The sequence below is a fragment of the Varanus komodoensis genome, unplaced genomic scaffold (assembly GCF_004798865.1).
Source record: "Varanus komodoensis strain SLA01 unplaced genomic scaffold, ASM479886v1 scaffold12, whole genome shotgun sequence".
Lineage (NCBI taxonomy): Eukaryota > Metazoa > Chordata > Lepidosauria > Squamata > Varanidae > Varanus > Varanus komodoensis.
In genome coordinates this window covers 13,755,256-13,772,828 of record NW_025335349.1, presented here as the reverse complement: position 1 = coordinate 13,772,828, position 17,573 = coordinate 13,755,256, and the positions used below count along the sequence as shown (strand labels likewise).

Genomic DNA, 17,573 nt, shown 5'->3' with positions numbered 1-17,573 from the left:
GGAAAAGTTCCTCTCTCTTAAAATGAGGATTCCATGAATAACTAACATTTTGATATTTTTTAAAGAGCATACAGCTATCAATGAGAAGCTTAGAAAGAAAAGCAAAAGAAGGGAACAATTGTCATAAGGTCAGGCTTCATATGAAAATATTTATGTACAAAAGGCTACATAGTAGTTGCCTTAGTATTTATAGATTTTAATAGAGAAGCCATTCTATGCAGGAGTTTTCTTGAATAGTAAATTAATGCACATGCTTAAAAGAAATATACTGCACCTAACACTTTGTTGGCACAAAATAAATCCAATGAATCAGAAACAGAAAAGGCAAAGGCAGAGGCACTCAATTCCTACTTTGCCTCAGTCTTCTCCAACAAGAAATTCTACAACCAAGAGGAAGTACAAGCTGAAAGTGAGAGATGGCAGGCCAAGATTGACAGACAAATGATGAAGGAATACCTAGATGAAATAAACACATTCAATGTCTAGGGCCTGATGAACCTGATCCTAGAGTCATAAAAGAGCCAGCAGAGAAATATGCAGAACCACTCGCTATTACCTTCAATAATTCTTGGAAAACAGAAGTGTCAGACGACCAGAGAAGGGCTAACATTGTCCCTATTTTCAAAAGGGAAAAAAGATGAACCTAGGAACTACAACCCAGTTGTTCTGACATCAAACTGGAGTAAATTCTGGAGTAAATTATTTAAAAATTAGTCTACAAACAACTTGAAGAAAATGCAGTAATAGAAGCCAACATGGATTTATCAAAAATAAATCCTGTCAGACTAATTTAATCTCATTTTTTGACTGATTAACTTCCCAAATGGACAGAGGGAACACTGTGGACATAATATACCTTGACTTTAGCAAAGTTGTCGACATAGTGCCCATGATGTTCTGATAAGCAAATCAGCAAAAAGTGAACTAGATACAAAAACTATGAGGTGGATCCAAAATAGGCTGCTAAATTGGACACAAAGAGTGCTCATCAATGGCACCTTCTCAAACTGGATGGAGGTAACTAGTGGGGTGCTTCAGGACCCAGTGCTCTTCAACATCTTTATTAATGATTTAGATGAGGAAGTACAAGGAAAGATAATCAGATTTGCAGATGATACAAAACTGGGTGGAATAGCGAACAACCTAGGAGACAGAATGAAGATCTAGGGTGATTTTGATAAACTTCAACACTGGGCAGAAAGCAACAGAATGAGGTGCAATAGAGACAAGTGCCACGTCCTCCACCTAGGAAAAACGAAACAAATCGATGCAAGATGGGGGATACGTGGCTCAAAAGAAGTGAAAAAGAAAAAAAACCTTGGGAGTAATTGTGGACAACAGGCTAAATATGAGCCAACGATGTGATGCAACTGCAAAAAAAGGCAAATGTAATTTTGGGATGCATTAATATAAGCATTACTTCAAAATCACAAGAAGTAGTAGTTCCTCTATACTTCTCAGTCAGATCTCATCTGGAATATGGAGTTCTGGGCACCAAGATTTAAGAAAGATGCAGAAAAAAATGAAACCCTTTCTAATGATCCAGGGTTTGGAAACACTGCCCTGTGAGGAGAGACTGAGAGAATTGGCCATGTTCAGCCTTGAGAAGAAAAGACTAAGGGGGGACATGATATCCTTCCATAAGTACTTCAAAGGCTGTCACAAAGAGGAAGGTCAAGATCTCTTCTTGTTGATACCAAAGTGTAAGACATGGAATAATCAATTCAAGTTGTGACAACTCAGATTCAGGTTCCCTGTCAGAGCAATGTGACAGTGGAAACAGTTGCCTAGAGAAGTTGTGGGTTCTCCCACACTAGAGACATTGAGAAAAAGAAATTGGATGGCCATCTAAGTGGAATAGTGTCAACTGGCATCCTACAACAGTAGCGGGTTATACCCGATGGCCTTCAAGGCCCCTTCCAACTCTATGATTCTATGAGAACACATAGAACAAATGTAAATATATATCAATAAGGATATCTGCTGACAGGATTATTTACATCACTGTGCTATTGAGTATCTAGATTACTATTCCACAAGCTTTTTAAAGTTGTCTGTGCACTTTTATTCCACTAACATGATTTCTCTAGAGTACATGGAGATAAAATATAACATTTTGAAAAAGGAATCCTTACTTTTTCAGAAGTATGCTACTGTCTCCTCCAAATGTTCATTAGAATCACTGTATTTGGTCAGTGTCCCTTCCTCTAATACCTATAATTGGAGCTCTTTGAGTCCAGCCACACTATTCATAAATCATTCAGAAGAGTCACTGTTAAGTGACTGAAATGATAGAAGGTATTCCCCTCCTCAGTGCTCAGAGACTGAAACACATCGTCTTCAAAGCATCTCCCGCATAGCTCACAACAAGGGCAGTACCATATGGTTGATTCTGATCTTCCTTAGCTTTATATAGCTCCTTATTTATATCTGCATTATACAGTAAGAGCAAAAATAGATCTGGGGCCAGGAAATGGAAATCAAGTCTTCTATATAGCAATGGAATTTTTACTGCACAGAGTAGCTTATTTTAAAAAGGGGAATGCAGTCTTGGATGTAGACAGTCTTTTAGACTTGGAAATATTTTCCTTATACATTCTCAACATCATTGCTTCCTGGCTTGTGTTTCCCCCCTGTTCCTTTCATTTGCTTGTATTTTCAAACATGGAAGACAACTTTAAAGAGCCATCATTCTTCCAAAGTTGCTGAACTGAACAGAGTCGCCAAATTAAATTTAAACACAATTGTTCACACAGTGTCTGAGTATAGAGATATCCCAAGATGTTTGGACAGAGAACAAAATAATTTTTCATGTTAGTAACTGCCAAACATAAATAATAAGAGCCCTAATCTTGAAACACTCAGCATTTTTAATGTGACAAATGTATTACTTATATTTTCCAAACATTCAAACAGGAATCTGTCCACTCCTGCAGCTAGTATTTGTTGGTGCTCTGTGGGCTACAACAGGCCGGATTTTTTTTAAAAAAATTATCTTAATACTTATGTACTGCTCCATTCCCATAGACTGTATGAGGTTTACACTTGCAGCACAGAGCATGAACCAGCTCCTCATGGAGGACTGAGTTTGCAGCTCATTTCCTCCTGGTCTGACTCCAGCTGGCTTGAACCAAAAAGCTTCATTTTGATTTCTCAAGATGCTCAGACTACCATGTGACTGAATCTCTGAAGGTAGGAATTCTATAATTAGATGGCAGTCCTCATAAATATCTGGCTGTCTTTCTTATCCAAAAATTGTATGTATGGAATTGTCAACAACTACACTTATGGGACATAGAGGAAACAGTTGTCTTCTGGGAGAAAGCTCTTCTGTCTTTCAGGCATGGTGTGTTAACTTTGGTGTGTTGCTTTGCCTTCAACCCATATTAAGTTTGCCAGAGAAAGATTTGTCTATTGAGAGGTTTTCTTTTTGTTGGAAACATACATAATGCACATATCATGCAAAATATACCTTTAAATTGCCTAATTTTGAAAAATATGCATTTTGTGAAGGTCAGCTAATCAGTACATTTACATTTCTTGTACACAATTAAAACATCTGTTCTTCTATTAAACAGATCCAACTTGAAACAAGATTTTCAATTAAAGTAAAACTTCCTTCACAGACATTCTGCTTACCTGGTACAGAAACCATGTTCATCCCTGCCACCAACAGGTATAGCTATGCTTTGCCTTGGAAATTCCTGCCTAATGACAATTGGTGGGCTCCAGCATGGAATGGCTTGGCTATTTATGCTCTGTGTGAAGCTTAGTAACAGGTACTTTTGAAGAGGGAACAAATCAGAAACTGGTTGGCTAATGTCACACGTCAAATCCCAGAAAAGAATTGACATTGCTTTGGCAGTGTCTGACTCTGCAGCTGAGCACATGCTGAATGTACTACTGTCTGGCACCTGTAAGAACTAGAAAGAAAACAAGGAAGAGTACATCATCATCATTTGCCCAAACTGTCTAATGTTTTCTAATTGCAAGTTTATGTTTATGCAGAATTTGTAGGGCTTGCAATCCAGAATATATCAATCATGTCTAAGTTACATGAAGGCTGCCATCCTATGGTCTGTGGGAGAGTGTTCCAGGGTTTTAGGATGCTTTGGGTCCTCTTCAGAGCAGAGAGTGAGGCTGCACCGTAGAAGGTTTCTGGCTATGGAAACCACAACAGCCCTTGCCTTACCAGCATCAGAACTATGATGTCAAAAGTGGAAGCAAGGGTGTGACAGAGGAGGATAAAGAGAAGGCCTGGATCTACAGGCTTCTACCAGCATGACATGAACGGGGGTTTGGATATGATAGTTTTTCCTCCCACTGGAAATCTGTACATCTCCTAAGAACATGCTTGTCTTCAGCCTCCATTAATATATCCAACCATGCTATGACATCACTTCCCCAGTAACTGACCTGCAGCCCTACTAGGCAGGTTCTACTGTTGCACTGCCTCTCAGGCAGAAAAAACACACCTCTGAAATTTGCAGCTCATACAGCTATTTTAGAACTGGAGGAAACAATGGGGGTACACCCTTTGTTAGTGTATGAAAGGTGAGATAATCTGATCTGGACAATGGAATATTAATGGAATTTGAATTTCAATAAAAGGGAATACAAATGGTTTAAAAAATATTCATATGCAAACTGTTGTAAACTTCATATTACTTTATCAAATCGCACTATTTTATAATTACAATGACATCTATGCATATTCAATTTAAGATTTTTTAAAAAATTCATACATTCTGCTAATACCTTGAAACTCAGATGATTCAGCTCATTCAAGTGTCATAAGTACAAATAGCTTGAGAGTGCTTATAACCAATAGATTTACATTTAGGTGCTCTAAACAGTTTCAGCCTGAAAGCAGATGTACCCCTTCTTATGAGAACTTTGTACAAATTCTTAGAACTGTTTCAACAGCTATTACAGATTATGGTGCCTCTGTTTCAGCAGCAGGCTTCAGCTTCTGAACAGATGGGGACCAGGCAGAACTAATCCACGAATCTGCCGCTATACAGAGATCACAGTTAATTACCATGGCTGACTGTACTGTGGCATCTATGCTTTTAATTAAAGCAACCTAAAATGAGTGACTTTTATTAACTCCTGATCCAGTGTTTTCCTTTCAATAAGAAGTTTAGACTTTATACAAATATGACTTTCTACATTATTAATAACTTACCTCCTCTCTCAGCTGGTACTTCATAATAGATAGCTGTGGCTTATAATAGATCGTGTATGGAGTGTTATTGACAATAATAGTCTTATCTTCAATCTGGAGTATTTGAATGCCACGCTGAACAATAGAAGAAATGCAGAACTGACACAACTGCAGGATGAAACAGTAATAAAATATTAGCAGACAAACTTCCCAACAGAACCAGCACATACAATAAATATTTTTATTCTACTAAAAGCACACTGGAGGAAGATAGGCAAATCTCTGTTCACTGCTGCCTTATCCTAATAAAATGTATTTCTCTGAGGTCTCTCTGTTCCTCCAAATAACTTAGAGCATTTTGCTCATGGCTCCTTAGCACAAGTAGGTATAGTTCCTTAGCTATAACAGTAACACTGCTTCATCTACCTTTAAAACCATCATTTGAACCCAGATGAATATCAATAAATACATAAATGAATTTTTTAAAAACTGATACTAGATTGGTTCCAGAATATGCCTCCCTCAGAAAGAAAGCCTCCATCTTTCCACAGAAAGCTTCTATTTCAGTGAAGAAACCCAATGGCAAAATGAAGGAGGCATAGATTTTAACTGATTTGTCCTCTACCTCTGCCCCACCCCTAAAAATCTACTGGGGAATCCCCAAGAACACTACAAAAGATGGCATTATGGGCTCAAGATAACACTGGGGAAGACAGCTCCCTGGATCTAAAGGAGGTGATTGGTCTGGGGCCCCATTTACAGTGAAGGCTGGTAACTCTAATGACAGAGGGGCTATGTAACCACCATGTCCTAAAGGAAACCCTATTTGGGGGATAGGGTTCAGCAGTGTGAATAGCACCTTTAATGTTCAGAGTAAAATCTGGAGAGGATACACAGTCCCCCCTGGCTACCACTGGCCTTTTTCAAGACTATATGTTAAGTCACTGGCTGACAGCAGAAAGATTACTATATGGCAAAGCTGCAGTTCCAAGTGATTTCTACTCAAGACAGCAGAAATAGTCACTGCTACCATATTAATACAAGGAGCTGAGGCTGAGTATTCTAAACCCTGTGCATCAATGCTAAGGCTCTAGTACACTGGAGCCCACTGGGAGGGGTCCTAATGAGGACTTCTATCTTTTAATAAGAGCATTTGAGCAGACTATTTTCAGTAACTACGTATTTTGTTCAGAACATGATTGATCAGTTAAGAATATTCTTTTTAGTTCGCTGTATTTCTGAATGACAAGTATTTTAGCATTTGCTGGTTGGTATGTGTGATCTGATCCAGCATTGTCACTGGAAGCACAGGGAGTCCTGGTGGCATGGAGCACTTATTATCAGCTTAGGCTGATATATCAAGTATGACCCTATCTAGTCAGTGACAGTCTTGCTAAAAGTTAATCAGGTCCTGGTAACCTCTCATTTGGATTACTGCAGTGGGTTATATGAGGACTGCCTTTGAAAGTAGTCCAGAAGGTCCAACTTCAAAAGGTTTAAAATAGGTCAGCACAATTAGTAATGCCGAATGGCCAATATGATCTGATAGTATTATACTAGTACTTTATGATGTGCACTGGCTAGCTGTCCATTTACAGGGTCATTCAAAATGCTGGTGTTAGCACACAAAGCCTTAAATGACTTGGGGTCTGGTTACCTGAATGATGGTCTCCTTCCATATATACTTGCCTGGACTCTTTTCAGAGGCCCATCTCCATGTGCCCCCAGTGATTAATATGAGGTGGATGGCTATTAAGAAAAGATGCCCTGGCTATGGAGTGCTCTCGCCAGAGGCTCACCTGGTCTATACTGTGATCATTTGGGCAACGGGTGAAGATCTTTTTATTTTCTCAGGATTTCTAGCCCTCCATTTCTTACTTGGTTGTTATTCTATTTCAAATTTCAGATTTTCATACTATGTTCTCCTATGATACTTCATTCTATTATTTTATATTTGTTCCATGAATCACCCAGTTAGCCTGGGTAGTACAGAAATATAATAAACAATAAAATAAAATAAAATAAAATAAAATATAAAGTATTGCCTCTGAAATATTAGATAATGATTTCAAATATTTCTAACCTTCTGATGTCCAGGAAAGGCTCCAAGTTTTATCTCAGCTTCAACAAAGCCTTCTTCATCCAATGTCACCACCTCCTCAGTGTCACCATCCTTCCATTTTGGTGATGTCATGTTGTGTACTAGCTTGATTGCTACTGACTTGTGCACAGTATTAGTGTTTGCCCAGTATATTCCAATTTGGAAAGCTTCCTAAAATAAAATACATTTTACCAGGCCTAGCACCTCTTGTTCTCTATGTTATTTATTTAATTTATTTAAATCATTTGTATCTCCTTGATATCCTAAAATCTCTAAGGGCGCAATCTTATGCACTTCTAAACTTTTCTAAACTTTGCAACTCCTAGCATTCTCCAGAAAACCATGTAGGACTTTGTCTAAACATACACAGGATTGTACCCTAAGTAGTTCACATAAATATATATAATACAATATAAAACCCATGTAAAAACAATATAAAACATATATAATTAAAAATGTTATGCGAATAATAGAGCATAGCAGTACGATTATAAGTCAGGGAAAGCCTGATTGAAGAGATACAACTTCAAATGGCATCTAAAAGTCACTAAAGTCTCTGCCTCTAGGGCCATCTGCAGGGAAGTGTTTCAAAGAATGAATGCTTATGTGCCATTACCTGACCAATGCACATTATTGGTCATGGGATGAATTCCTGGAAATTTTCAGGGATTGATTTAGCATATAAAAGACAAGGTGGTTGGGTAGGTATTCAAATGCAATATTTAGACTTATTTGCTAGCATTCTTTTCCTCTTTGGATTGCTTCAGATTGCCATACAGTGAATTCTTGAACTCTGTAACAAAGAACAAGTCTAAATGTGCAAGGGGCATGAGGAGGAGCAGTAGGAAATGTGAACTTGACCTTCTACTTGAACCTGGTTCACATGATCCTCCTACTCAGAAGTGAACAGATAAAAACAAGGGAAGCACAGGTGAACTGAGCTCATCACAGTACACACTATTTGTATGTGAGAGGGGAGAGGTTATGCCCCTCCTCTGTCACACTAATTAGTGCCCCCAGGTTAAATGTATAAACCAATGCTGAGATTACTTCTGTATTCTCAACATAGTATAAAGCCTCAGGGTGCCTCCAGATGGAGGGCTACCTATGAGAAGATATCATGTAGCTGTTATGCTCTTGCCTTCTGGTAAGAAAAAAGATGGAAAAACAATGGGAAAATGTGAGAGCATTACAAGTTGAAGAAAAGGATGTCTGGAATCCTCATAAAATTCTGTGCAATAGGCAGAGCAATGGTGCAAGCACCTCAGTCCTTTATATATGTGCAGTCAAAAGGTACATAGAAATATTTCAAAGCAATAAAAGAATCTGAATGACATGGCTACCTTAAAATCTACCAAACAAATAAGCATCTTTTTCTATTTCCTGACTTAAGACCTCTTTAAAATCCTTCACTGCTCAAAACATGGTAGCTAGTCTCACATCATCCAACAAAGATACTGCCCTGATTTTAGGGCAACATCCACTGTAGACTGTCTGCTAGTGGCCGGCCTTGCAATTCCCACCCACAAGCTGTGCCCAACACTTGCAGAATGGAGATTTAGTACTTCCAGGGGAAAGTGCTGAAATAAGCAAAGTACTCATTTATTGAATGGTACAGTTGAGCACAGCTACCATAAAGGAACAAAACTGGTGGTGGGTCTCACTTGTAAAAGGGCCACCGTTGGATACTGCCCATTGAAAACACTTAGAATCCTCTTGCTTATTATGTATTAGCAGCAGAACGAACTGAACAGCAGGATGTACATTCTAGGTGATGAGCGTGATTGTGTGCATGAACATGTGTGTTTGTGTGTGTATACAAGGGTGCTTTTCTATCTTGACACATATTGACAAAGAAAATCCATTATTTTGATCCACAATGTGGTTCTGCAGGCCTTGTGTCCTGTGCTCTGGCCCTCAAATGAAAATATAATACTTCAGAGAAAATAATGCACATTAATTTGAATAGTAAGCCTGCCTGAAAATTTGGAGGTATCATTGTTTTCCCAGCAGGTATCTGCAGGACTATCTTCTCGCCTTCAAACAACCAAAGATCCCACTTGGAGTGATTAATCAACAGAGCCCATGGCAGTAGTTCTATCAGCAGCGTTTTCACACATGGCTTCCACACCGACAGTTTCACTCTCATTGGGCTATCCCACTGAGTGAGCTGTTCACTGCTGCTCCAAGGAACGTATCAAAGGAGAGATAAAAGAAAATTGTTAATTCACTGGTAAGATTTGTAGTTTATCATCTTAGCAATTCATAAAGCTTTTGTTACACTGCAGTGCCTCCTGATAACAGATAGGATTCTGAAATACAAAGCAATTCTGCCAGGGCAAATCTGTCCCTGATTTAGGCTGGTTTTCTCCTTTGATTAAAATAGGCCTTTATTCAAGGATCAAAAAGCCAGTCACATTTTTAAATAATTGAATTAAAAGTGGTCTCAGGACAACACCTGGCTTTGAGACTCCTTGCCAGTTTCTTACTCCTAAAATATGATAGCAAATATGCTTCCCTGAAAATATAATTTCTGCTTTTTAAAAATAAGTATTTTTATTCCCCATGTTGCCATGAGAAAAAGCATTCATACACTGCAAATGTCTAGCACTGGGGAGTTAAAAAAGAAAAAGAAAAATAAGCCTTCTTTTATCTGGAAGGCAAATAGTGCCAACACACCTAGCCCAGTTCTTGGTTAATGCTGAGAAGACTCTTTCTGCTCATGTAATATTCTTGATACACAGATTTCATACCACAAAACTGTTGGAACCTCATACTGAATCTAATGACAAATCTCCCAATTTATTTAATTTTCTTAGAGGAGTATCTGGCAGGGAACTTTATGTATATTGTGTGTGCCCATGTGTCTGAATGACAGATGAACACACACTTATCCATTTAACACTGCAGCCACTGAAAATGGGGGAAGCTGAAATGTTTAGCATTAGACATATGTCAGCCTATCTATCTTTCTTAAATATTTTTACTGACTGCATCTATAATGGACCCAGAGTCTGCCTGCAACTTTACATCTCTCTATCTATTTTAAAAATCTTAACCTGGGATCAGCACCTGGTAGCCTTGGGCAATTATAAGGTCGCCAACACACTATTCGGCCCTTTGTCTGAATCTAGCTGATGTTTTACTTTCCCACAATGTACTAATGTCCCATGTTGCATTACTGTGGGGCATTGAGAGAAACTGAAATGGCAGCTAGGCCTAGCCACTTCGTGCTGCCCAGAGCACTGCTGCCCCCCACTGCCAGGGTGCCCTCCTTAGCATTTTGCTAAGGGTTCCTTCAAACCTGGAGCTGACCCCAAGCTTCTGAGCCAAGCCTGGCTGGGATCCTACAAGTGTGACGAAATACCTTCATCTACAAATACTTCAGTTCTGCTGCTCTTGGGCAAACTGCTGACTTTTATGGCCACTACAAAAGTAGCAGGTTGGTGGGGCCACATGTGGCAAACAGGACACACACACTGCTCTGTACTGTGGCTGTTCCTTTTAGCATAACTTCTTTTAACATGAGTGTTTAGTATGACTGTTTTAGTATTTATTTTATTTGATGATAAATGTTTTTAACTCTTGCATGTCACTTTGGTTCTTTTGATCACCACGTATTTTATAATTAAATAAAGTGTTACTTGTACTCCAAACATGCAAAGAAGCCAAAGGTCCACCTACACAGGCATCTGTTTTCCAACAGTTATAATATGCATTCATTGTTCAGTCTTTCTCTTGTGCACAGTACTTTAGAGTTCATACATTAACTCACACAACAGGCTCATTATTACTACCATTTGCACAAGTGTAATTGGGAAGCTGAACTCAAGGGAAGCAACTGTTATTTACTGAACTAGAATCAGGGCACACATCTGTCTGGCAGAAGTCCCTCACTTAATTACTAGACCATGTTGGCCTCACACTATATACCTCAGGGTTTTAATTTTGTTCTACTTAATTTACTGGAATAGTTTTATGAACAAAGATAGCAGAGGTACTGTACTTTGCAAAAAACACAGAAGGTCAGTTCACAACAAAAGAACATTGTAAGCAGCTTTCCAGTTTTTTAGGCAGAGGCCTTTTCTGATCTTAGCTGAAGGTACCAGGGACTGAACCAGGAACCTTATGCATGCATGCATGCATGTGTTCTTACACTCAACTACAACTCTTCACTTCCATTTCAATCTATTGGTAACTACTTGGAAAATAAAATTAAAATATTGAATATCTTTAAGTCATTCAACAGAAGAATCTTTTGCAGAATCATGCATTATTTGCAAATTATCTTCTTTCCCAGCAAGTGAAGCAACTACAAATGGAAAGAATTAGTAAAGCATAGTACCTGACAAAATCCTTCTTTGTATAAGGCCATGTAGACTGGGGGAAGTTGTCACACCCATAAAAATCAGCAAGTATTTCATTTGCTGTGCCACTTGTATTTGATTTAGTGGCTATTTGCTTAATCAGTGCTGTTGAGATAGGGACTGCACATTCAGATGGATCATCTTCTTCCCTGCCAAGTGGATATAGAACAAAGCAGGTGTGATATTCATGCACAGATTTATTAGAGAAAGATGTGCATATGTGCTACAGAATGGCATTTGTATTATCTGCTCCAGATATGGATGATTTTGGTGAAATTTTCCAGTACAAAATATCTTTGAAGTACAAATAGACTGCAGTCTAACATGGTTAGGATTTCTTTAACGGAGAAACTCCAAAGCTATACCTGGCTTGGAAGGTCAGGTGATGGGTTAGATCAGGCTCTATATTTTGGAGTGATTTTTCTTGCCCTTTTCCTGGAATAATTTGTATTTCGTTCAGTCCAAGGCTCCGTTTTTCTAAATGTATGATGATGGGATCTGGAAGATGGCTCCTCATGATAAAAAGAGGGCTGAAAACAATCTACAAAACCAAAATAGTAGAACAGTTTCTGTATTAACTTTGGATCCAGCAGTCACATCCCAGCTCTAACAAACTGTCAATAAATCTTTGTTTAGGGTCAATCTGACCTTAATTTATTTCTCAACATGATGTGAGAGGGTTAAGATGAGGGATAAGATCCATTTGGATAATGAAGAATGTACTCACAATTCGTTGCTGGACTTGTGAGTTGGCCTCTAATGTCAAAACCATACACCATACATAAATAATGGAACTGTTTGACGATGGCACCTGCAGGCGAGAAGAAAGAAAGGCTTACTGTAGTCTCAGAAAGCTAAATATTTTACATCTACCAGTAAAGTAACACACTGAAGATCCAGAAGAATATCAGTTCTCAGAAAGAAGTAATTTCTTTATATATTATTCTACACAGGATGCCTATTGGAGCTTCTGAATTAAGGACCAAATGGGACATGACACGATCACACAATTAACAATTAGGTGGTCTAATTGGACACAGTATTCCAGATGCGGCTTGACTAGTGAGGACTATAGGGAAACTACTACACAAGAGCCAGGTCTGACTCATAAAGGCGGCAATGGAACACATGTTCAACAGCCTGGCAGAACTTTTCCTAGCAAATGGACCTCATGGTGACTAGTGCCCTATATTAGAGCCTGCTCATCCATAAACTTCAAGTTCAGGGAGGACCTTCTACCAGGAAAGCACATTATTTTTTTAAACAATGCTAAACTTCAGATTTAGAAAGTATTTGCTTAGGTACCTGGATGACTGTGCTGTATTCAGTGTGTTTAGATTCAAGCGACACATCTCTTGACCAGTCTTCATCCCCTTTAGCCTTCACACTCAGTTCTGTTAGTTCATTATTTTCTAGGACATATGATGGTAACTTCTGCTGGGGTGCAAGGCAGTCAAAATGCTCCTTCACAACTGCCTGCCCATCCTGCCCAATATAATGCTGAACAACTTTCAACTCAATGCTTCCAGAGAGGTAGCTACACACAATCTGCCTTCCACAAATAATGATCTAAATGTAAAAAACAAACACAAAGAAATATTGTATGTAATTTAATTCCAACAATTCAACCTAAATAAACTGTAGTAATGCTACTGGCATAAACCTACAAATGTACTCTTTTACAATTGAATAACATGTAAAAAAAAATAAAACAATCATTCTAAATACTAAGGACTGTATCCAATGGTGTCACACTGGTGCATTAAAGTTTCTGTCACTTTGGAAAACTCCATTTTCATCACTGTGCAAGCATCAAATTCAATACTTGGTCTCTTTTTGTGCTGTAGGCAGCACATGTTTAAAGGAATTAATAATTTCTCATTATCTACACATCTTCATTCGTGTGAAAGAAAATTGTGCCCTTGTTTGTACCCTTTCAAACCTGCAATGTCAATTAAAACATTTTTTTTTTACAGTAGAGGAGAAAGAATTTGCAAATTAAAACTCTTAATCAGCTCCTCTATGGCCAGAATCAGATGTAATGTTGGCTCACAAAAACCATGGTTTGGAAATCAGGAGTCAGCACACATCATCCTGCCTCCTATTTGGTTTTAATAGGATAATTCCCCTCTTATATTTGCACTAATCATAAACATAGTTCTTTCATAAGCCAAATAATGCAACTATGGTTTGCAGTGAATTTACAACCAGGCTTATGTTAACCAAAGTTTGTACACATAATGTGAAATGATGATTAATGAAGGGAAAGAAAAAGAGTGGACAGTAGAAGGGTGAAGAGGTTTGCTTTGTACTTGCAAACCAGGATCCAGTGTTATATTTTATTGTTTCTAAAATATAAGCTAAGTAAACTTGACTCTGACTGGAAAGATCACTATGGTTTAACACAGATATTACTTTTAGGATATACTTTCAGGATAATTTTACTTGGATCATTCAGAGAGAGAGCGAGAGAGAGAGAGAGAATATCACCTCTTGACAATATTTGACTCTAAAGCATCCATACATCTACTGCGGCATTCTTGGGCACAGTTATAGTTAATGATATCCTAGACAATGCAATATGTATTGGAAAAGAATTTGTATTTTTTTTAAAGTCCCCATATACTGCGTAAGAAGACTTACTTGTTTTTGCACTCCATTCAGCTGCTGGACCTTGATAATAAGGGATGCTGTCCTTCCCTTGTACTGAATAGTTCTGATAAATGTTCCTGCATTATCTAAACTAAATGGCTCAGACCACCGCCAATTTCCCCAGCCTTCAATACAGATATGTAGCAGCTGAAAAGGTTAAAACAAATAAACAAAAACAATGAACACATAACTGATGACCCATAATAATCAACTAACCCTACAGTGAAAACTAAATTCTACTGCTGAAAAAGATCTTGTTATAAAATGTGAAAATGTCTAATATCTTTTATTGGAAAAATAAACAAGCTGCATGACCCATGTAATGTAGGGTACTGGAACACCACAGGTCTTGGTAATCATGCTTTTTAAAAATAAATAAACTTCCAGTCTTGAAAGTTGAATTCCTTGGTATGTTCTTCTATTTTGATAGAGCTTAGCTTATATGAGTGAGAGCAAAGCTGGTCTACCACACAGTTATTTATGCTGACATCACCACCCCACTGCCCAAACAGGGCTACAAATTTTATGTCCTATAAACTCCAAAAAGAAAAGAAATAAAAGAAAAGAGAAAAAAAAAAACACCAAACAAACATCAAAGTCTGGAGAAAAGAGACAATAAAGCCCCCACTTGCACCAAGGACAAAGAATCAAGGCTAATGGACTGAACACACTGAAATTATACTTCTTCCAGTGAAGTTTGGCATTGACCTTCAAGAGCAACCCACAATAAAAAGCTGCTAAAATGTTAAAACTCAGTAGCCTAGCAGGTTTTAGTCCCCTTAGCACAAAACTGCATGTAAAACAAACATGTCCAGTAGAGTGGGTGGCTTTTAAATTACAAGACTTAGGCCTTGACTACTAATACAAATATACAAGATAATAAGTCTTCTGAAGGAAAAATGTACCCTGTGACACAAAAGCCCCTAACAACTTTGATATGTAAATCTTAGAATAAAGGAAAACAACTGCTAGCACTGAAACCAGGGTGGTTACAGCCCCCAACTGAGTAGGGGTGGGGTGGGGGAGAAATACCACATACACCCAAATAAAAGAAACATGAAAGCTGCTGACTGGAGAGCTAAAGGTTACTGAAAACAAACAAACAAAACGGAGGCATGGTTCATAAAAACTGACTCAATTGATAATGTACTAACGCTCCAAAATTAAAAGTTCAGGACTAAGGAGCAATGGATAATAATTAGCCTAAGCACAGAATTTCCTCACCAGAGCAATCTTTCCCACCTTGTTTAAACTACTACTTCATTCAGTGTGTATCACCAAGGAATATGCTGTCAGTTTTTATGTAGCAGACAATAGATTACAAAATGTTGACATAGCAATTTTCTAGTTTAGCACTGCAGAGATTTATGTGCATTCAGCATTAAAGTTAACCAAGAAAGATTATGAAAAGGTTAGGAAAACAGTCATCTTGGAGTGGGAATCCCCATCTCTTCCCCGAGTTACATGAAATTACCTCCAATCCCTTCTGCAAGTATGCATTTTAGATAGAGATGACACAGAACAGTTAAGAGTTGGCAAGTGGATTCAACTTTTGATTCACTATGCCATGCCACTGCCATTTCATGTGGGTTGTTCTAAAGTTATTTGATAATTGTTTAACCCTCAGATTACCTACAACACCTGGATACACGTGATATGTCAGGCTATAGTAGGACCCCACTGCAGCTTGCCTATAAAAATAGTGGCTGGTGTGGATCTTGGAACCCATGAAGCCCTGTGTGCTGGAGTCCTGAACTACCCCACTGGAAGTAATAGAAAGGGAGGGACAATTTTAGGTACACAGAAACACATACCAGAATACACAAAAAATATTATCACAGAAAGTGCAAACACAGTCATTGTTATTATTTATTTTATTTAGTCTTTCTTTCAATTTGTATGCCTCTACAATAGCCCATATCTGGACTCCCTCCATGGCTCACAATATAAATTTGTTAAATTTATAGCTTGCCTTTTGCATCAAAGAACCCAAGATAGCAAATATGATTCTGGTCCTCTCCATCTGATTTTCACAACAAACCTGTGAGGTAAGTTAGGCTGAGAATCAGTGAATGGCCTAAAATCACCTGGTGATTTTCATGGCCAAGTAGGGACTAGAAGACAACACCTCCTATTTCCAGTGCATCACTCTAACTGCTACATTGCACTGGCTTTCAAGGAACAAGTCAAGAAGGATAACAATATTATTCCTTACATTCTTCCCTTTTCCATGTGAATCTCAACATCAACAGACCAGGTCCCAAGCACCTAATGGCCTGGATAGGATGAGTGGCTTTGGATCTTATGGGAAAGCAAGAGGAAAGAACACCTGCGAGATCTTTATGCATTCAGTGTAATGTTTGAAGAGTGAACTTGGTCTTCCTACATTACTGAAAACTGCGACTATGAAAAGGTATATTCTTCCTTTGTTAACCCCTGCTTCCATTTCTCTTTTCTCCCCATTCCCTATGTTATCAGATTGTATAAGGTCCTCAGGGAAGGGACCTTACCTCTCACCTTCCAAAGCACTACGCATACCAATGACACTATGCAAACAGTGGAAAGATGCACAAATGGGAAAGACTAGAAGCTGCTACAATTCAAATGTCATCCTATTATAAAGTTTCCCTTTGAAACATTTCTCTAGAAGCGTGAAAAACATTTATGTATAACAGGCCAGTAACATCTGAAACAGCTCAGAAAATTCACATGTCAGAAAATAAATATTTCTGATATGCTCATCAGCCTCTAATAGTGCAACATCAAAAACCTATTCTATTCTTGCTCTGAGACTGTATACCCTGGGGCAAATGTTACCATTAGTTGTCAGGATGAAAGACAAATGCACTAGGAATACTTTAGGCTTGCCCATTATGCATTGTTCTTGGTGGTGGTGTCCATTACACTTTGTTTGCAACCCATGTTTAATTAATTGTTTGTGTGAATTCTATTTTAAATAAGTAAATTTAGTTTTACGCAAACTTGTTTATGGACTGCTCTTGGCAGTTCCACCATTAATAATAGGCAATCTTGAAAAGTGGGGAAATGTTGTGTGTTCCTGCTATTGAAGCAGGCAGGGACAGGGACTTGTGATGCTGCAGCAAAGGAGGCTGACTACTTGCAGTTGATCAGGCTTCCATGCAATGAGGTGTTGTCAAAAGTAAGATTCCGCTTGCAGAGTGCTAACACAAAGCATAAAAGGAAATCTGGGATCTCTGGACTCATTCAGCAGGCAAACTGAAGCCAGCACTGATTTGACTACTATCGTATTTACAACAGGGCGTAT

General features: G+C 38.3%; 1 protein-coding gene across 1 annotated transcript in view; it reads right to left on the bottom strand.

The window, feature by feature from the left end:
• VPS13B (vacuolar protein sorting 13 homolog B) overlaps positions 1-17,573 on the bottom strand; it is a gene marked incomplete at its 5' end in the record, with an annotated part of 380,746 nt that overhangs the window by 33,128 nt on the left and 330,045 nt on the right. Inside the window, 9 exons of the mRNA XM_044421459.1 lie at positions 3,640-3,923; positions 5,189-5,335; positions 7,251-7,439; positions 9,247-9,448; positions 11,614-11,784; positions 12,001-12,176; positions 12,363-12,446; positions 12,941-13,204; positions 14,279-14,434. Of these exons, the coding sequence (XP_044277394.1) occupies positions 3,640-3,923; positions 5,189-5,335; positions 7,251-7,439; positions 9,247-9,448; positions 11,614-11,784; positions 12,001-12,176; positions 12,363-12,446; positions 12,941-13,204; positions 14,279-14,434 (1,673 nt within the window). The remainder of the gene's footprint in view (positions 1-3,639; positions 3,924-5,188; positions 5,336-7,250; positions 7,440-9,246; positions 9,449-11,613; positions 11,785-12,000; positions 12,177-12,362; positions 12,447-12,940; positions 13,205-14,278; positions 14,435-17,573) is intronic.